Source organism: Artibeus jamaicensis, unplaced genomic scaffold (assembly GCF_021234435.1).
Source record: "Artibeus jamaicensis isolate MK-2021 breed Jamaican fruit bat unplaced genomic scaffold, CSHL_Jam_final contig_787, whole genome shotgun sequence".
NCBI classification, from domain to species: Eukaryota; Metazoa; Chordata; class Mammalia; order Chiroptera; family Phyllostomidae; genus Artibeus; species Artibeus jamaicensis.
Genome location: NW_026521972.1, coordinates 5,756,199 through 5,777,625, shown reverse-complemented (window position 1 = coordinate 5,777,625; position 21,427 = coordinate 5,756,199). Strand labels below are relative to the sequence as shown.

The 21,427-nt window shown below is 39.1% G+C and overlaps 2 protein-coding genes across 5 annotated transcripts in view; one reads left to right on the top strand and one right to left on the bottom strand.

Moving 5' to 3' along the window:
- The window catches only part of ABCB4 (ATP binding cassette subfamily B member 4), a 78,081-nt gene extending 76,328 nt beyond the window's left edge, over positions 1-1,753 (top strand). For all 3 annotated transcript variants that reach the window (XM_053672790.1, XM_037129256.2, XM_053672791.1), the window contains 2 exons: positions 603-749; positions 1,500-1,753. In XM_053672790.1, the coding sequence (XP_053528765.1) occupies positions 603-749; positions 1,500-1,706 (354 nt within the window). In that variant the 3' untranslated portion in view covers positions 1,707-1,753. The remainder of the gene's footprint in view (positions 1-602; positions 750-1,499) is intronic.
- A 1,887-nt stretch (positions 1,754-3,640) lies between these two features.
- Positions 3,641-21,427, bottom strand: part of CROT (carnitine O-octanoyltransferase) — a 49,448-nt gene continuing 31,661 nt past the window's right edge. For both annotated transcript variants that reach the window (XM_037129259.2, XM_037129257.2), the window contains 8 exons: positions 20,386-20,469; positions 20,199-20,306; positions 19,844-19,974; positions 13,710-13,833; positions 10,378-10,456; positions 10,186-10,279; positions 9,940-10,059; positions 3,641-4,920 (listed from right to left, as the gene is read on the bottom strand). In XM_037129259.2, the coding sequence (XP_036985154.2) occupies positions 4,800-4,920; positions 9,940-10,059; positions 10,186-10,279; positions 10,378-10,456; positions 13,710-13,833; positions 19,844-19,974; positions 20,199-20,306; positions 20,386-20,469 (861 nt within the window). In that variant the 3' untranslated portion in view covers positions 3,641-4,799. The remainder of the gene's footprint in view (positions 4,921-9,939; positions 10,060-10,185; positions 10,280-10,377; positions 10,457-13,709; positions 13,834-19,843; positions 19,975-20,198; positions 20,307-20,385; positions 20,470-21,427) is intronic.

Genomic DNA, 21,427 nt, shown 5'->3' with positions numbered 1-21,427 from the left:
GGCCCCCGGGACTGAACTGAAACACAGCTGACTTGTTTCTATGGTTACAGTCTATGATTCGAAATCACATTCCCAAATACGAGTAAACCCTCCATGTGGGTTGGCCGTACCAGCCCTGAACACAGTGACACCGACTTCGAGTACTGGGTATGACTGAAAAGTGTTAAAGCTTCATTCAGCTTTTATTTAACTGACATTGGCCTTTAGGACATTAATTCGCAGGATGTATACCGAATTCAGTTCACTACAAACTGAACCCACTCAGTTTGCATGTTTGTTTATTCCATGTTTTGGCTTAGAATACTCGCAGTATCAAGCTTCCCAACTCCCCTACCAGGACATCTTTAATTTCTCTCCTCTCCCACTGTCCCTCCACGACTTCCGTTTTCCTCTGTGATCTTTCACAGCATGTCCCATTTACTACTCACTTGTTACTTACTTGACCTTATATGGACAACTATGTGGCTGTTGTGGAAACTTTTTATTGATTCCAAAGATTTTTTTCCTTATAAGTAGCACTGTCATATGACAAGAAGTAAAAGTGTATTCAGTATATAACTAGTAACTTTTCTGGATTAATTTCATTCATGACTACCTTGCAGAAATACGACACCAGAGTGGGAGATAAGGGGACTCAGCTCTCGGGAGGTCAAAAGCAGAGGATTGCCATCGCCCGCGCCCTCATCAGACGTCCTCGAATCCTACTGCTGGATGAGGCCACGTCAGCGCTGGACACTGAAAGTGAAAAAGTATGGCCTCCCACCCCATGCGACACTTAATTTGTGAAACAAATTTTTTTGTGCCCTTGGGCATGACAAACATATGTAAGCACAGAAAAAAAAATAGAAATGTAGACAGTGGTTATTTAAAAGTACAATATTTTCTTAATCCTCTCAGTATTTTTCAGTTTTTCTAAAATGATCATATATTACTTTTATAAAAACACAATAAAAGTATTCAAAAGAAAAAGCTGCATAAGTCATTTTTAGCACATTAACTCTAATAAAAAAAACTGGAAAATAAAATACTTACTAAAAAGGGAAGTAGGGGAAATTCGTGACTAGTTAGATATTTTAAATACTTGAAGATTATTTACAGTGTGAGAATTTATAATGAAAAGAACATGCCCTGGCTGGTGTAGCTCAGTGGATTGAGTGCGGGCCTGTGAACCAGACAATCGTGGTTCGATTCCCAGTCAGGGCACATACTGGGGTTGCAGGCCAGTTCCCAGCAGGGGACACATGAAAGGCAACCATACATTGATGTTTCTCTCCCTCTCTCCTTCCCTTCCCCTCTAAAGATAAATAAATAAAATCTTAAAAAAAAAAAAGAACATAACTATAAAGCCAAATTATATAAATACATGTGCATAAAAACAAAGATTAAAGAGATTAGAAATGAAAAAATTTTTGCTTGGATGGCAAAATTATTAAATTTCCTTTAGTGCTAAAACCCACTTTGTTTCCGGAAGTCAGTCTTCTATTCTGCTTTATTGCTAGGTTGTCCAAGAAGCCCTGGACAAAGCCAGAGAAGGCCGCACCTGCATCGTGATCGCCCACCGCCTGTCCACCATCCAGAACGCAGACCGGATCGTGGTGTTTCAGAACGGCAGGGTCAGGGAGCAGGGCACCCACCAACAGCTGCTTGCACAGAAGGGCATCTACTTTTCCATGGTCAATGTCCAGGCTGGGACACAGAACTTATGAACTTTTGTTACAGTATAGCTTATAAATAAATGAAAATCATTCTGCAACTTTTGCTGACTTTCGTAAAAAAAAGTTTCTAAGTCATTGTAATATATAGGTACACCCAATTTGGGTGTGATGTTACAGCACTGAAAATTCCGGAGTTACAAGTCATCATGACACATTTCTTGATGAAATATGGAACAGCCTGGCTCTTCCTGGGTTATCAGAAACATACAGGGGAAAAACCCCCATGAAGTTCAGGTGTACAAAGATGTGAAATTAACAGAACCCACAGACATAAGGAAAATTCTTACGGTCCTGAATAGTTGGGTAGATGACAGATGTTTTGGGAACAATTTCCCCAAATTAAGAAAATATAAATTGTTCAAAAGTCTACTGTCTCCTACGGTAAGTTTCCAAATTATTCTACTGGGGCACTGAGATCTTTTAAAGTGAATGTATCCCCAGCTTTATGACAGTCCAAGAGAAAATGAAAATTCTCTTAGGGTGACTCTACAGGCACACACTCATTCCATAAAGCAAAGAGAGACGTATCGTTAAGTATTTCTTTGAAAGCAATGTTTAAAACTCATGAATAATCACCACACATACTATCTGTTAGTATAATTTGTAACACTGGAAATAATAAAGTGCTATTTCTATAGCAACTGCATTACTTCTTACAAATAATTCTAATATTCCCAGAATGTGAATCCATTTCTCCTTATAAGAAAGAAATATATTTAGACAAAAGAGCAAAAAAGAAATATGCTGGGCAACCCTTGGAAACTAACCACACTGAAATGTTTCTTCCATAGTTTACTGAAGCAGTAACAATTTTCACTGCTGTGGCAAGTTGTTTAGGTCAGTAAAGCATTCAAACCAAGTTCTCCTACCTGTAATAAACCATGTACTGTATTACCAAAGATGTTTCAAATGTGGCTGTGTGTCTCGGGAGACAATTTCTGATTAACCAAGAGAAGAATGGGGCAAGGGGTAAACCAGGACAGTGACATGAACAGAATCCAACCTACTCTTGTGTAACTGTTCCCAAACTTACCCCATGAGAATCATGGGGCACCTGCCCCTTAAAATTCTGACTCAGTAGGTCTTGGGTTGAGGCCCAAGACCTCTGTCAAAAGCATTGCGGGTGGCTTTTAACTTTAGGCAATGTGGGGATAAAGCATGAGTAAAAAGAGGCTTCTCTTCTAGAGGTGTTCTGTTTCAGAAATACCCAAGTCTTTAGATATTACTTAGAAACAACCAACCCAATGATTGTAAAGTACCTGGGAATGTAGCCTACGAAACTGTACTAGTGAGGAAGAGGGTCCATACTTCAGACACCAAATGCCATGGAAGCCAACTCGGAAGGTTTTTTACAAAGAAATAATATGGTCTTGTCAAATTCAGAACATATAAAAATGTAAGAACAAAAAGAACATCCAACCAGTATACTAGATATAATCTTTACGTGATAGAGTACTACAGAAATGGGAGCTCCCACTCAGTCAGGTCCTCTCCTGTGCCCGCTCGTATACAAAGGTATTTACAAAATGACTTGAGAAAAGATGAGACTTTCCCCCGACCCCTTAAGTCTGGACTGCTCTTGTAACTTGTTTTAACCAACAGGACGCAAAAGTTGTGACATCATGGGACTTCAGAGCCCAGGCCTCCAATGGCCCTGCAACTTCTACCTTTCCCTCTTAGACCACTCCCAGTGCCAAGTACAAAGGTCCCAGTTAAAATAGTGAACAGTCAGGCAGCACGAGGAGCAGGAGTCCCAGCCACCAAGTCCCCAGACAGTGGGTGAAGCCCTCTCAGCCTTACGGGCTGAAGTCCAGCAGCCTGAGGTGGCAGCGGCATAAGCATCGTGGGCAAGACCAGCAGAAACTCCAAATGGCACAATCGACTGGCACAGTCATGGAAATAATAAATTTTTGGGAGACAGTAAGTTGGGCGCGATGATTTATTACACAACAATATGCAACAGATCAGAAAGTATAAAGTCAGACAGGAACGAATCAGCCAAACAAAACAAGAAGCTACATGATTTTAAGTTTTATTTTCTGAGGGTAGAAACTACAAAATTGAACTGAGGAAAAAAAGCGTAATCCTGAGAACATGATTCCACATTTAATCCTTTTAAAGTCATTAATCCTGACATCTAGTTTTATATATAAGTGCTTTAATTTTATATTCACAAAACTAATTACAATAACATACTAAAATAAATTGTGTTAGGATTTTTTTATGTGTCAGAGGGTGTAAATCTTCCTACAATTTAATTCTTCCATCTGTCCAAGAGAAACTGCTTCTGTCACGTCACCGTTCAAGTGCAGTGGACTTTCCCCAACACAGTGAGCGTCGTGTCCCTGTGGTGACTGCGAAAGACATTGATTCCAGGGAAATGAGCACCCAAGTCATGTATTCCGTACCCTTTGGCAACTAGAAAATGTTAAAGTGCTTGAAAGATAGACTCTACAACAGCAGTTTCCAACCCGGTGCGCAGCAACAGCTTTTAAAACATGCAATACCTGACTATTTATTTAGTCAGGGGCACTGGCCTCTTTTCCCTCAGGCCACCAAGTAAGAAAATGACAACAGCCAACACAACAATAACCATCTGGTGCGAATGAAGCAAAATCATACCTGTTATTTTGTCAGACTGGCAAAAATACATTCTTTTGGTGTGCCACAGAATTTTAGTAATTCATTTGTGTGTGCCACAAAATGAAAAAGGTTGAAAATCACTGCTCTACAATGATGTTCAGGGAGAGAATTTATAATCTATACAGGTACCTATAAAAATATTTAAAAGTTAAAGTTAAGACTTGCATTGTTAAAACTTGTAGATTTGCATTGTTGAGGATTACCTTAAACTTTGCATAGTTCTATATTCACTCTATAAAAATTTGCATTGCTGCTGCATCAGAGGAAGCTAAAAAAATGATATTTCTTCTTTCTGTGTCAGAATAAATTTAGAGGACATGATTCTTCTAATTTCTACATTTCCTTCAAGTCAACATTCCTCCCTATCTTACTTCACCAGCCCACTCCCAGGACCCAGTTTAAATGATCTATTTTGGTCAGTGCTTCATGAATAACCAGTCTCTAAAGATGAGCAGAGGTCATCAGCTGCATCATATCACTGAACGCACGGAAAACCTGCTGAACCAGCTTTTCTGCATCCGTCTCCGGACATGACTTCCAGGCTGAACAGGCCACAACGAACCTGTGAAGCACAGATAATAAATGATTAAATGCTACGCAAAAATCACAGCACAAAAAGGCTCCCAACAATATGACCTCTATTCTGTCTGGTTGTTAATATATGAAGTATGAATTCTTGCTGACATTAAATGCAACCTGACACAACAGAAAATAAAACCATATGTATACATGATGCGAGGAACATCTAATTTACTACATGACTAGAGACTCACACAAAAACTAGCCAGGGCTCAAGAGTGCTCTGGAGAAGGTCTTACTGCACTAAAACAAACCTACTTCTTTTTAAGAAAAAACAAAACAAAAACAAAACACCTTCCTGAATGTGTTCTAAGTAGAATGAGGTGGAACATGAATTCTTGTCATGGTTTGCAATGAAACTGGAACTATTTTTAAAGAAAAATACAGCACTTGAAGAAAGTAAAAAAGTAATAAAACAGAGGAGAAAAAAAGCTCTTTCTAGGAAAGCCAGAAAGAAACTCTCTTGGGCCCACCTTCCACCTACTCCCTCTAGGTCAAAGGTGGCAAACACAAGGCCCGAGGGCCGAAGGCCGAATCCGGCCCTCTGCCTTGTTTTATCCGGCCCGGCACCTTGTTTCTACCCGGCGGCAGCGCTGAGCTCCTCGCCCCTCGCCCCTAGATAAGGAGTAGTCACACTTATACAGTCCTAAAATTACATTTGGCCCTGTGAAGGCAAATGAGAGGCTGCCGCAGCTCCCAGTGAAAGTGAGTTTGACGCCCCTGCTCTAATTCCGCCTGATGAAGAAATCCCTCATCCGGCAGGTGGTAAAAGTGGCCCCAGAAGCTAAAGGAAATAGGAAAGAAGCCGGGCTTTCTGTGGGCTCAGAGTAGAAATCAGGCTACTGACTCTTTTGGAACTAGCCTTCTCCTTTCCAGACATTCAAATTTTTTACTAGCAAAACATGCATGAAGCTCAAGTTAAAATGAAAATGTTGTGTAATGAAGTGTGGACAACCATGCGATTTTCTCATCACTAAAAAGGGCAGTACTGACATGTATTGTACTTCAGGGAAGCGGAGTGCAATGAAAACGTGCTCTGGCCCAGTATACAACAATGAAGCTAATGTCTGAGTGGATGATATTTGCTAAAGAACTCAGGAACCTACAGGAAGTCCTTCCTGCCTTGTTTCTACCTAGTGATTTCATGTAACTTGCCATTTTCCAGCTACACTGCACATAATTCTCAAATACTTAGCAACATCTAAGTATATTCCTTTGCACAGACCAACATTCCTATTTAAGCTGAATTTTTTAAAAATCAGTTATCTTTCTAAATTAAAGAAATAAGTATCTTCACAAAAGAATGTACACAGATGCCAGTAACAAAAAAAGTTCTTTGTCATCACTAAAAAACTCAAGGTATATTATTTTTTCCTATAAATTGTAAAGAATGCCTTATAATGCTTAGAGTTGGCAATGATGTGATGAAATAAGGATGGATTTCACTGTTTGTAGTAATGAAAAACTGGGAACTCTAGGTAGGAGGTTGGATAAATTATGAAAATCCTTAAGACTAGACATTACCCAACCGTTAAGTATCTCAAAGCATATCTTTAATGGCATTGGGAATAGCTTAAAATGATATTAAGAATAAAGAACACAAAAATATTTATAATATGATCTAAAGTTTTCAATATTTTACAAAATTTTTATAATGAGCATGTAATATTTAAAATAAAATGCTATTTAATAAAATAAACCAATTTTCTTTAAGTTATATAATTTTCACATTTAACAACCAATTAAAAAAATCCCTTCCAGACCGCACCCATGCGCTCCACTTAAAACCACGCTGGGCGTGTTCACCGTGACGACTTGGAGGAACACCTCGAGTCCTGACCTCTGCCCAGACTCCATCCTCCAGGTCCAACTGCCTCCATTCCAATGTCCTCTCTTATATAATTATAGTGAATTCCTGCATTAGCTCAAAGTCAACATGTCCAAAACAAAAGTTTTTTAAATCCTCACCTGAGGATATATTTACTGATTTTAGAGAGAGATGAAAGGGCGGGGGGAGGGAGAAAGAGAAACATCAATGGACATGTCCCTACTGGGGATCAAACCCGCAACCTCTTGGCGTACATGACAATGCTCCAACGAAATGAGCCATCTGACCAGGACAAAACAAAATTTTTTATTCTACCCTAACATGTTCCTAAACCTGTTCCTCCCTTCATTTTTTCCACCCCATGAAATGCCACCATCAGCATCAGCAATCTGTGATTAAGTGCTCCCGGCTCCACCTCCAAACTGTGTTCTCGAATCCCTGCACTCCTCTCCACCTTCATATCACAACCGCACTGTGCCACTCACTTGTGCTTCCTGACTTCCCTCATCTCATTCTTTCCCACATCACTGTCTACCTAACCCGTATTCCATATAGCAGCCTGTGGTTTTCTCATATGTAAATACCACATGTAACATTCATGCTCAAACCTGGTAAAATGCCTCCCATTTTTCTTAGGAGAAAATCCAAAGTTCTTACCATGTTACCGGGCCCTACACCAACGGGCTGCCCCAACCAAATCTGTATTCTCCAGCAGTATCGCTAAAGCTTTCCAGTTGATCCTAATGTGCACTCAGGGTTACGAATGCTGCCTATAGGATTTAGCTCTTGCACCTCTCTTCCCCTGCTGCTGCTGCTTCTACCACTCTCCCACTCAACTACTAACTTATAGCAATGCTGCCTGTCTTTTCCTTATAAATGGCCAAGCTTGTCCCTACCCCAGGACTTGTACACTTACATGCAACAATGTCACATGAAAATATTACTGAGTACACCGTATTTGCAAGGCATGTTACAGAGCTGGGGATATAACAGCAAACAAATCTTGTGGGTTTATATTCTAGGATGGGAGAGAATAACATTTATAATGTACACACACATACTGGGTGGTTTTAAGTGTTAAATGCAGCGGGTATGTGTGGGGCAGGGGGAAGTGCTTTCAATATTTTACATCGTCAGGGCAGGCCTCTCAGGTGACTGCAAATCTCTGTATAAAGTGAGGGAGTGATTCTTGCATATTATTACAAGGAAGGGGAGTACTAGAACTGAGGAAATTGTGACGGTAAATGCCTTGAGAAGGAAGCTTGTTTGGTGTGTTTGAGGTTCAGGAAGGCCAGTGTGGGTGGAGTAATAGCAGGATAGTTGTAGGATATAGATATGAGGTCAAATGTAGGGTCTCACACGAGGATCTAAATTTTGCTGTGAGTAAAACAAGAAGCCCTTGGAGGGTTTTGAGTAGAAGAACGATATGACTAGAGTTACATTTTAAAAAGGACCATTGGGGCTGCTGGGTAGACAGAATGACCTGGAGGGAAGGGAAAGTGGAAATGAGAAGACCACAGAGGGACCTGTTGCAATAACCGAAGTGGGAGAAGAGAGTGGCTCAGCTCGGTGACAGCACTGGAGGTAGAAAGCAGTGATCAGATTCCGGAGAGCTGTTTCCTTGACTGTTCACATGATTAAGTCCTTCTCGTCCTTAACCTCTCAGTTTCCTTATCACCTCGAACAATGTCCCTGATCACACTAGAGGGTGGGCCAAAAGTAGGTTTACATTGTGTATAAAATAATACAGTAATTAATACATAATAACACAAGAATAAACTCTTGTGTTCTGTGTGCTTGCAACTGTGAACCTGCTTTTGCCCCACCCTCCATACATAGCAGGGTTCCACGTCCCTGCCAGTTGGTATCTCTCACATCAACTTGCGGACGTCCCAGCATTCATCACTATTTGACGTTATCCTGCTTATTCAGTTGCCTTTGTCCCTCTTTCCCAAGTAGAAAATAAAATCTACACAAGAGGGGAACTTGTCTGTCTTGTGTCTTGAGCACCTTGGCACACTACAAGTTTTTACTAAATATTTTCTGAATGACAGAATGAAAATTCTGACCCAGGATCATGAAAAATGTATTTTTCAAAAAGTCAGATAATCAAGGTGTATCTGGCAAAAACTCTTATCATTGCATGCAATATGGAATCTACTACTTGTCAGGGAATATGTTAGAATGCTTACTTATTACCTGTATATGGTGATAATTTTAGACTTCTGACACTTTATTCTGATCAATAAGATCCATATGTAACCTTTATCATTCAACCTTTAATTTGTAGATTAATGTACACAAACTGTGAAAATACATAATCCAAGGACTTATAGATCAAATTCAAGTGTAACAGACTATCACATTTGATATGGAAGCAGCTGGTAACATTTTGAAAAAATAACACCAACTATAAACTCTTTAAAAAAGGAAAAGTATAAAAATACAGTATAAACTGAAATATGTCATACATATCGTCATTCCAGATCTTCCTGTTCCATCTGAAGTGCCATCTCAGGTGACTGCAAATCTCTGCTCACTTATTTGCATGCTGACTGCAGCCACAGTATTTTTATAAAGCTGGCCATTCTTTGAAAGGTCCTTGTGACGAAACTACCAGGCTGTGTGAACGAGAACCTTCAAGCTTTTCTACCAGCTCTAGATGACCTGATTTTCCATCTCTCTTTCCCCTACCAGGTTTTAATATTTTCTTTCTTACTTTTTCCGTAAACTTAACTCAAACCCCAAACAACCCAAATGAAATGCATCTAAATGGGTAAAACTTATTTTTTAATATAAATTAATCTATCTAGCCTCTTGTCTTGATCTCATTACTACTGCCTATGGCTACTATTTACAGGCTGTCAAATTTTTTCCGAACTTACCAAAACTACCCTGCATAGAACAAAGATGTTTATATGTGTACAGACTTTTGAGGATGACGATGATATGATCACTAAGTCAAACAAATGGTATTCTGTACAAAACACCTCAATGACTGGTTCAAAAGCAGGACAGAGAAACAGTTACACACTAAATGCCTAAGTGGTAAAAATAAGTACCCATTAGCAAGTGACAGATGACAATACAATCAGAATCCCAGTGTAGGAAGACATTCAAACAAGAGCGACAGCATCCTTACCCTAGAACACAAGAAACAAGGCGTGGCCTCACCTGTCGTCTCTGATATTGTAGAAGAAGCCATAGCCATTGTGGACCATGGGAACCACCGCTCCCCGGACTCTTAAATAACCAAGCAGACTTGTTGAGAGAACAAAGTTGCCACCTCCTCCACTGCGTGACACAAAGAAAAGACGTTATGTGAGGCCTAAAAGAAGTTACCATTGTTTCTGAAGAGCTTTCAACATTCAGGAGAAAAGAAACGAATCGGTCACGTTACCAAACACTACACTTCCTTACCTTCTGAAGAAGAGCGGGTCCGTGAAGAGCTCTGGAACAGGGAGGCCTGCCTCCTTTGCTATGAGCGACAGACCTAAAAGATGACGATCAAATCCTGCAATGGAATTCCACAGCTGAAGTCAGGGAAACTTTTCAGCATGAAAAAATTTTTTTCTTTCATGAAATTGAAAGGAATAATTACAATATAAGTACCTTTTCCAGTTGAACAATCTTTCATCATTTTATCATGTTTTGCAAAAGCTTGTAACATCTTTTCCTGCCGCTCAAGAAGCTGTGTTAAAAATTAAGAGACACTTCAATAACAAACTGTACAGAAAGCAAACAAATAAAAAACCTGAGTTCAGAGTAATTAGGATTTGGGTAATTTGGGAAAGAAAAAGTTTTCTAGGAAGATCTTGAGACACAGGCTTCTGTGTGTTTTCCTCGCTCCCTCCACTGCTTTTTCTGTCCCATACGCCCTGCATCTTGATTATCTTTCTCTTCAAATAGAACAACAAGAACTTGTGGGAGGCAATGAAATGACATTATGAAGCATAAAGAAAGAAGTGACTCTGATTTCAAACTAAAGAACAGTTACAGAAAAATAATGATGATGCAGCTCTATAAAATTAAAATAAATTAATATATACAACGTCTATCAAAAGTAAAGAAACAAATGTAATGCCAAAACAGCAGTGGAAAGGAACTACCATGTTGTCTAAAGGCTTCCAAAAGACAGGTATAAAACAAACATATAAAGCTGTTCTGGTTCTAATATATGAAAACGAGAATCTGTGATTTCGAAAATGTTCAACCACATTAGGAAAAGCTTCCTTTTCGACTTCTAATCAAGATGGAGGCACAGATAGATAAACTGTGCCTCCTTGCACAACAAAAAGTAAGACAACGACAAATTTAACAATAGAAAACAACCAAAACTCACAGAAAACCGAACTGTATGGAAGTCCAAAGAGTTAAGGAAGAAACATTCATCAGAGGGGTGAAAATGGGCAGCTGGGGTGTAAAGGATGCAAGGCAAGGTGGCAGCTGGCAGATGTGTGAGGATAAACCAGGAGGAACAACTGGGGAGCCAGAAAGACTGTACGACCCAAGGTTCCGTCATGGGGAAATAAAGCCTCAAAACCTGACTGAAAAAACCTGTGGCAGTTGCAGTGGCAGGAGAAACTCCCAGCCTCCCAGGACAGTTCCTTAGAGAGACACACAGGGTCCTAGAATGTACACAAACCCACCCACCCAGGAATCAGCACCAGAAGGGCCCAATTTGCTTGTGGGTAGCAAGGGAAGTGAGCTGAGTAAGTGGCATTGTTCCTTCTTGGACCCCTCCCCCACATATAGCACCACAAACCAGAAGGAAGAAATTCACCCAGAACAGAAAGAAGAAACAAGAATTCAAAAAAATGAGGCGAGGCTTAGGAATCTCCAGGACAACTCCAAACATTCCAACATCCAAATCATAGGAGTGACAGAAGGAGAAGAGGAAGAGCAAGAAACTTAAAACTTATTTGAAAAAATAATGAAGGAGAACTTCCCCAATCTGGCAAAGGAAATAGACTTCCAGGAAGTCCAGGAAGCTCATAGAGTCCCAAAGAAGTTGGACCCAAGGAAGCACATACCAAGGCACACTGTAATTACATTACCGGAGATTAAAGATAAGAAGAAAATCTTAAAAGCAGCAAATAAAAAGGAGATAATTACCTACAAAGGAGCTCCCATAAGACTATCAACTGCTTTGTCTAAAAAAAACCTTGCAGGTGAGAAGGAGCTGTAAAGTATTCAAAGTCATGAAAGGCAAGGACCTGAATCCAAGATTACTCTTTTCAGGAAAACTATCATTTAGAATAGAAGGGCAAATAAAGTGCTTTCCAGATAAGTTCAAGTTAAAGAAGTTCATCATCACCAAGCCCTTACTATATGAAATATTAAAGGGACTTATCCATGAAAAAGAGAATGATAAAAAATATGAAGAGTAAAATGACAACAAACTCACAACTATCAACAAGCAAACCTAAAATAAAAACAAAAACAAACTAAGCAAACAACTAGAACAGGAACAGATTCACAGAAATAGAGATCACATGGAGGATTATCAGTGGGGAGGGGGAGAACAGGGGAAAAGGTACAGGGGATAAGAAGCATAAATGATAGGTACAAAATAGACAGGGTGATGTTAAGAATAGTATAAGAAATGTAGAAGCCAAAGAACTTATATGTATGACCCATGGACATGTACTAAGGTAGGGGAATGCAGGTGGGAAGGGGGTACAGGGTGGAGGGGAAATGGGTCAACTGTAATAGCATAATCAATAAAATATATTTTAAAAAATAAAAATAAAAATGTACCACCCTTAAACAAACAAACAAACAAACAAACAAACAAGCTTCCTTTTAAGGTGGCTCAGTCTATGGAGCCCATACCTTCCCCCGTCCCCTTCCTCTCAGTGTGTTTTTCTTTCTCTTGCGCACCAAAGGGATCTCCTTTTGTCTCTGTAATTTCCTCCCTGAGCCTGCACAGCTCTGCTGCCCCATTTTGTCTACAGGTCACTTCTCCTACTTCTATGACTTTCTAAATAAACTTTCTATTAAAGTTTTAGTCTTGGCTCTGAATTCTTTCTTAGCCAGAACTCAAGTGCTGAGGTTGTTGAACCAAGGTCAGGTCTGACTCCACCAATCCAACACCTGGTGCCCTTTTCACTGCCAACAGGGGGTTAATCAGGTCCAGATAACAACAGGCTGAAGATCTTTTAAGATAAGGTGGTCAAAGAAAGGCCTTTGAGGAGTTAACTCTGAATTATAAAGAGGCCCATCTTGAAAATGCAAGTAGGGTAAGAAGGGAGGGGGGAAATTTTGTCTACTCAGCATCTGAATTCTTTTCCTGTGTTTCAGGACATCCCACTCTGTGAGCCTTGGTAGGAGGCAGCCTTCTCCAAAGTGCATTCACTCACTTTCACAGCCTTCTTTGCAGTTAGGATTTGGGCACATAACCTGGGCTTGAACAAATGGGGTAATCTGCTCAAGGCAGTGAGTCAGAAACTGGTGACACCAAGGACCTGAGCCGAGAATTTCTTTCAGTATCAGTGACTGGTAGCAACGTCAAAAACAAGAAAAAGAAAAGGAAAAAGAAGGAGGAGTTGGGGAGGGAAGAGGGAAAGAGGCACGGAGGGAAGAGGAGGGAGGGAAGAGGAGGGAGGGGAGGAGGAAAAGAGAAGCTTCCTTTCTGAGGCCTTGGGAGTGTCTGAATTTTACTGGTGTTATTCCAAAGGTCGATCAATAGCAGTGAAATGTGCAAAGTATTGAAGATGCTTTGCCTAGAGAATGACACTAATGGGCTTCTTCCCTTTCCTATTCTTTCCGAGCACACGCTTCACTGGCAAATGAACAAACAAATGTTTTTGAAAACTTCGTAAAAAAGTGTCTGAAAGTATTTTACTGATTCATGGGAACTGAGATAAAGCTAGGTTGTTTAAGGGCCAGAGTTCTTTTAGAACAAAGAAAATCCATTAATTTTTTTCTTCTCAAATACTCACACTGGCGGACGGATCCTGCATGGACTGGCACCACCTGACTGCTTCCACTGTGCATGACCGCACGGTTTCTGTACGGCCGTGATAGAAGTATCTCGTCATAGCTGTTTCATAGCAACAACCAGGGCTACAAGAAAAAAATGAAAATAAGAGAATGCATTATAATTTAAAAAATACTCTAATATTGCTACCAGGAGAGTTTACCCAATAAGGCTCACTTTGGTCAGAGACTAAGTTCTATAATGTAGACTACAGTCAGACTTTCAACAACAAAGATGCTATTTTCAACATCGAAGAACAAGAAGCTCCATATGGAATGTTTCAAAGACTCGGTTGCCATCAGGTGACATACACTGGAGTCTGTGGTAGGTGGTCTCTATAATGTTGGCCCCAGTGATCCTTGCCTCTTGCTACTTAGGCCCTTTACTCTGAATGTGGGATGGACTTAAGTGACTTACTTCTAATGAAAGCACATGACAAGTGGTGCCATGAAACTTCTGAAATGAGGTACAAAGAGAGCTCCCTCCTGCTCTCATTCTCATTCCCCTGCTCTGAGGAGAAGCCAGCTGCCATGCTGGGAGTTGCCCTATAAGGAGGCCCAGGTGGCAAGAAACTGAGGGAAGCCTCTGGCAACGGCTTAGGAAGAACTAAACCCTACTGGTAACAGTGAGTGAGCGTGGGTGCAGATCCGCTCTGAGCAGTGCCTTCAGAGGAGAACCCTGAGCTGGCCGACACCCCAGCTGCAGCCTTGCTGCAGACCAAGTCAGAGGCCACCAGCTAAGCTGCAGCTGGGTTCCTGACCAACAGAAAATGTGAGAGGATAAGTGTTTGTTGTTTTAAGCCTCTGAGCTTTGGGGTGATTTGTTATACAGCAATAGATAAAACAGAATCCCTGCCCTTGAACACCTTCATTTAGAAGGTGAACGAACGCAGAATTAAGTAAAAGCATGACTTAAGAAGCTCCCCAGAGTGATGACCATTTTTCTGGGTTGGAGAATGATATAAAAATTTTAGATAAAAGGCTCTCTTACTTCCCTGGTGGTTAGAATTTAGAAGTAAAGAGATCAAACGGAGAGAGAGCGAAATGTTGGAATGTTGTTAAAAGGGCCCAGAGTTACTGAGTCTCTTCTGTCCTGTGTTTGTTTCTATGAGGCTGTCTCCCTGACAAGAAAGATTATCCTTTCAAAATATGAAGGAGCAAGTATAAAGATTTAAAGCACGACTAAAATAACATTCTTTTAAAAGCAGATTCCAACAACAGCAGTATGAATGAATGACACAACATCACCAGTCTGCAACCTCTAACGAAACAGCGGACTGCGGTAACCGGCATCGATGGCTACGGAGAAAAACCATTAGGGGACCACTCGGAGGGACGCTTCATAATGGATGTCGGCTGAAACTGAACGCTCGGCCAGAACAATGAAAGAGAAGAATCAATAACACTGACTATTTGATTTATTGTTGTAAAAAATCACTGATTATTTTTGAGTCTCTAGATTTAATTACCAGTTTATAGAAAACAGGGGATACAGAGCAATATATTTGACTTTTTTTTTTTACTTAAAAGGCAAATGCATAAAACAATAAACTGGTATTGGCGGGCACGCAGTGCACAAAGATAGGACATATGACGATAACACAAGGAAAGCGGGTGGGGCAGAGAAGCACGGAAGCGGAGTGTGTGTAAGCTATTAAAACTGAGCTGGCATCATTCACACGGGGCTGTTATAAGTTTAAGATGTTAACTGTAATCTCCAAGGTAATCACACAGAAAATAGCTAAAGAATATAGAAAAAGAAGGCAGTCAAAATCGTACACTGCAAAAAATCAATTAAATATACAAAGGCGGTGATGGTGAAACTGAGGAATAAAAACATGTCACACCTACAAAAACATAGCTGTATGGCAGAAACAAATCCCTGGTCAATAATTATTTACAATGTCGATACACTGACCTCTTCAATCAAAGACAGAGATTGGCAGAATGGATTAGAATATCTATAGGCTGTCCAGAAGAGGTTCACTTTAGATAAATAGAAGAGATGGAAAGTAAAAGGATGAAAAGAGGTATGAAAATAGTAAGCAAAGGACTTGGAGTGACTGTCTTGTTATCAGAAAAACATATTTTAAGTCAAAGGGTTAAAAGAGGTGAATACTAAAGAATATATAAGGTTTAATTCATCAAGATATAAATTATAAAAAATACATGCACAAAACAACAGAGCCCTAAACTATAAGAAGCAAACACTGACAACTGCCCTATGACAATAGTTGGAGACTTCAATACCCAATACCAACTTTCGATAATGAACAGGATACATGAACAGAAGATCAACAAGGAAACAGAGGACTCGACGGTACAAATAACTAGACCTAACCGATACATACAGAGCATGGCACTCGGTAACAGCAGAATAAAAATCCTTCTCAAGTGCACATAATAGACTATAAATTAGGCCATGTAAGTCTCAATAAATTATAAAAGATTGAAATCATACAAAGTATCTTCTTCAATGACAATGGAATGAAGCCAGAAAATCAATTAAAGAAGGAAAACTGAAAAATCACAAATGTGTAGAAATTAACAATACAGATTTTAAACCAATCGGTCAGAGAGAGATCACAAGGTAAATTAGAAAATACCTTGAGATCAATGAAAAAGAAAAAACATACTGAAATTTATCGGATCAAGCAAAAATAGTGTTCAGAGGAAAATTTGTAGCTGTAAACACTTATGTTAAAAAGAAAAAGACCTCAAATCTATAAACTAACTGCACACCTTAAGGAATCAGGAAAGAAAGAGCAAACTAGATCCTAAGATAGCAAACGCAAGAAACTAACAGAGTGAAGATAAAATACAGATGTTAAAAAAAATAGAAAGTTAACTAAACCAAAAATTGGTTCTTTAAAAAGATCAACAAAATTGACAAACCTTAGTTACACGACTAAAAAAAAAAGGGAGAAGACTGCAGTTACTAAAATTAGCTATGAAAGAGAGCATTACTGCTGACTTTATATTAATACAAGGGATTATAAGTTAACATTATGAACAACAGCATATTAAAAAATTGGATAACCTAGATGAAATGAACATATTCTGAGAAACCCACAAACTATCAAATATGACTCAAGAAAAAAGAGAAATGTGACTGGACCTCGAACAAGTAAGAAGAATCAGTAATCAAAAACCTCTCAATAAAGAAAAGTTATGGACCAGATGGCTTCATTAATGAATTCTAACACTTAAAATATTGACATCAATTCTTCTCAAACTCTCTCCACTCCATAAAAAGCAAACAAAAAAACAACTGAAGAAGAGGGAACACTTCTTAACTCATAACAAGGCCAGCATTACTCTGATACAAACACCAGCCAAAGATACTACGAGAGGACATTATAAACCAAGATTTCTTATAAATATAGATTTGAAAATCCTCTACATTAGCAAACTCAATTCAGCAGCATATTAAAAGGATGATACAGCATCACTAAGTGAGGTTTACCCGAGGAATGCAAGAGTGGTTCAACAAATGAAAATCAATCAATGTAATATACCGCATTAACAGAATGAAAGAAAAGATCTACACGATAATCTCCACTGATACTGGAAAAGCATTTGACAATATCCAACAGTGTTCCATAACAAAAACACTCAATGAAATACAAAGAGAAGGGAACTTCCACAACATAACAAAGGGCCCATATGAAATGCCTACAGCCAACCTCACAGTAAATGGTGAAAGACTGAAAACTTTCCACTAAGATGAACAGGAAAGGATGCCTGCTTTTGCCACTTGTAGTCAACATGGAACTGGCTGCTATAGCCAGAAGGGAAAAAAGGCATCCGAATTGGAAAGGGAAACTATCTCTATTCACAGATACCTAATCTTCTATTTAGAAAACCCTAAAGAGTCAACACACACACACACACACACACACACACACACACACACACACACACAGCTGTTAGAAATAATAAACAAATTTCACAAAGTTTCAAGATACAAAATGAACACAAAAAATCAAGTTACATTTTTATGCATTAGTAATTAGTGACTTGGAAAAAAATTTTAAACCCCAATAACTTCACAACTCCATTTACGATAGCATCAAAAAGAATGAAATACTCAGGACTAAATTTAATCAAAGAGGTGGAAAGACTTGTACAGTGACAAGTACAAAACATTGCTAAATTTTAAAAAACAAAAAATAAATGGAAAGAGACCCCACATTCATGGAATGGAAGACTTGACATTGTTAAGATAACGATACTACCCAAAACAGTCCCAGATTCAATGTAATCTCTATCAAAATCCTAGCGACATTTTTGCAAAAATGGAAAAACCCATCCTAAAATTCTAACAGAATTCAAAAAGACCCAGAAGAGTCAAAACAATTTTGAAGACAAAACAAAGGTGAAGGACTCATGCTTCCAGATTTCAAAACTTATCCAACTGAAATAAACCAGACACAAAAGAACAAATTTCATACAATTCCACTTACAGGAAATATCTAGAATAGGCAAATTCATAGAGACAAAAAGCAGATTAGAGGCTGGCAGGGTGTGGGGCCGGAGGGGGAATGGGAAGTTATTGCTTAAAGTTATTGCAGATTCTGTTTGGGGTGATGAGAATTTTGAGAAATTTATAGTGGTGACGATGGCACAACACTGAATGTAGTTAATGCTGCTGGATTACACACTTAAAAATGGTTAAAATGGCAAGCTGTGTTTTATACTTATTTTACCATAATAAAAAAGGTAACTGCTCAAGGCAAAAATAGTAACGTACATTGTGTGGTTTATAACATATGTAGAAGTATGATGTACAACAACAGCACAAAGAACGGGAGGAGTGAAATAAAAGCATTTTGTTTTAAGGTTCTTACATTATGCATGAAGTGGGAAATACTTGGTTGGCCAAAAAGTTCATTTAGTTTTTTTCTGTATAGGGACTCTAGTAGTGCCTAGTTGTCTTTAACTTCATTGGAAACAATTTTGTTACAATGTATTGCAACAGGTATCATATCAGCATGCGTGAAAAGCAACATCAAAATTGGAAAATTTTTGTGCAGCCACTTTAATATTGAAGATGGAAGAAGATATGCAACATTTTTGGCATATTATGTTTTATTCCAAGAGAGGTAAAAATGCAACTCAAACTCAAAGATTTGTGCTATGTAGGGAGAAGGTGCTGTGACTGATCGAATGTGTCAAAAGTGGTTTGCAAAGTTTCTTGGTACTACTGACGTTTTAGCCAAATAATTCTTTGCTGTGGGGCTGTCTCAGGCATTAGAGGATGTTTAGCAGCATCCATGGCCTCTAAGTGCTAGAAGCCAATAGCAGAAGACAGCTGACATACTCAAAATGTCCAAATCAATAAAGTTATTGGTGAAAATGAAAATATGTCTTTTATTTTATGGAAAAAACTAAATGGACTTTCTGGCCAACCGTATAGTATATGAAGGTAGACTGCGATAAATTAAAGATGTATTTTGTAAATCCTAGGGCAACTACTGAAAAAAAAAAACAGTAGAAAAGACTATGAAGACAACATGGAAAAATTTTTAAAAATACACTCTATGAATGGAAAAGAAGATAAAGAAGAAACAGATGGGATAAAGACAAAATATACAGCAAGATGGTAAACATAAACTGAACCTTACTGATAATTAAATGTAAATTATTTAAACATCCCATTTAAAACAGATATTCTCAGACTGGATTTAAAAAAGTAAGATCAAGGAGCTTCTACTTCTGCTTAGGATATAGAAAGTTGCAACATACCACCTCTTCTATTCTAAAAATGAGTAAAGACTGAGATCATCTACAAAATCACACCTTTTCATGAACCCATCAGAAAACAGACTGCATGAAAACCAAATGATCTGAATTCCAAAAAATGGCAAAACCCCCCTCACAAGTATTAAAGTAATCAAAAACAAGGTAAGACTATGAAACATCACAGATGGAAATCTGTTACTCTTTGCAATTATTATTGATGGAAGTACAAATTCAGACATGGTGTCACTTGGAAAAAAGTAGGAAAAAACACTGGGAGTTAGAATGAATCGTTATGGTCAAGATGTACCCTTGGAGTTCAAGAGTCTGCAGGCAGAAAATGAATGGCTCTCACCGCCCATGAAGTCTGTAATAGGCCAGCTGAAGACCAAGCTGAATAAACGTATCGGGGTGAAGCGCCTTCTTCTTGGTTAGCTTTTTGCCAAAAGGTGTGAAGGGATGAGCCACAACCTGCAGATCAGACGACTAACGACAGCAAAAAAAATTAAATTCGAACAGTGACAATCACCTAAGGAGAATATCCCAAAGATAACCAGATTATATTTGTGATTAAAGTAACCACTGAACATAATTAAAGGTATTAAAGCTGTAATTTAAGTGTTTCATGCTGTCATATTAGATGCTAGGCAAGTTTTTATATAGAGCAGTTAAAAGGGAAAGCATCACTAAGAGAAAAGTGAAAAATCTACCTGCTTGACAAACTGGGCCTTGGCTTGGCTGATGTCATTTAATACTTTCTCATCCACAGTGAAAACAAGCTCCTCGGGCAGGGGTATAGCCCGTGCTTTTTCTGAACCCTGAACAAAGGGACGAAATAAGAATATTATATCTATAAAATACGAGGAGAAAACGGATGAAATATTTGTTCTAACATACCTTCCATCTCCCTTCATTCTCGAGAACCTTCTCATCAACATAATTGCTGATGTTTACCATAACCATTGCATCATAAGGAGCGTGCTAAAACAAAAATACATGATGTTTTGAATACTTTACAACACAAAGTTTACGTCAAGTAAAAACTTAACCCAGTGTTTCATTTTCACTTTCTCTCCATTCTTAACACATGATAAAGTGCAGAATTCTCAAATGCCCCTACTGCCTAATGAGAAAGACATGGGTATTATACAACATAGTGATTGCTACATTTTAGTCTCTGAGAAAGAACAAATATGTATAGTTGGAAGCACTTAATTAGGTCTTGAGGTAATGGGGAGGGTGTGAAGTAAACGTGAACCATCTAAAGAAAACACTTGCCATTTGTATTGGAAGTCAAAGCAGGGGTATGTGTGCAATGTCAAGATGTTCTAGAACTGTGTGTGAGGGCACTGTGTCAAAGCCAATGGGGATGGTGGACTCTCTGAGGGCTAAATTGAGGGTGGGTGTGAGAGACATAGGCCCACTAGATGCATATTAAAACCTAATAGTTTTGTGAACATATATACAACAGTATTCAGAAGAGGCAGAATTCTCAATGTTTAAGGAATGCAGGAAAGAGGCACTGAATTAGGAGGTGCTATAGGTTTGAAAGCTATATTTAGAGGAATGAGTTGCAGCCAGTGAATTTTTCCATCACTTATTTCAAAGGTCAAACTTTTTGACTTACTTTCTCCATGTTCTTTCAGTGCCAATCACATCAGATTGGTTTTTTTCTCTGTGTTACTGCTGCCCCTTTACATCAAACACAGTCAGCGTCACAAACTGAATGCGACACTGCTGGCCTCGGGGAGGAAGAACGGAGGCTTAAAATGCAAACCCAGCCCATCTGGGCCCAGTCTCAGAAGGAGTAGTCAGGTGTCTAAATGATCACTGTAGCCCTACACAGCTCTGCGGCCCCCATCTGGCCTGATGGAGCCTGGAAGCACAGTGCACTGCTGTGGAACAGGTAGTGGCCAAAATACCAGGACAGGCTCAGGAG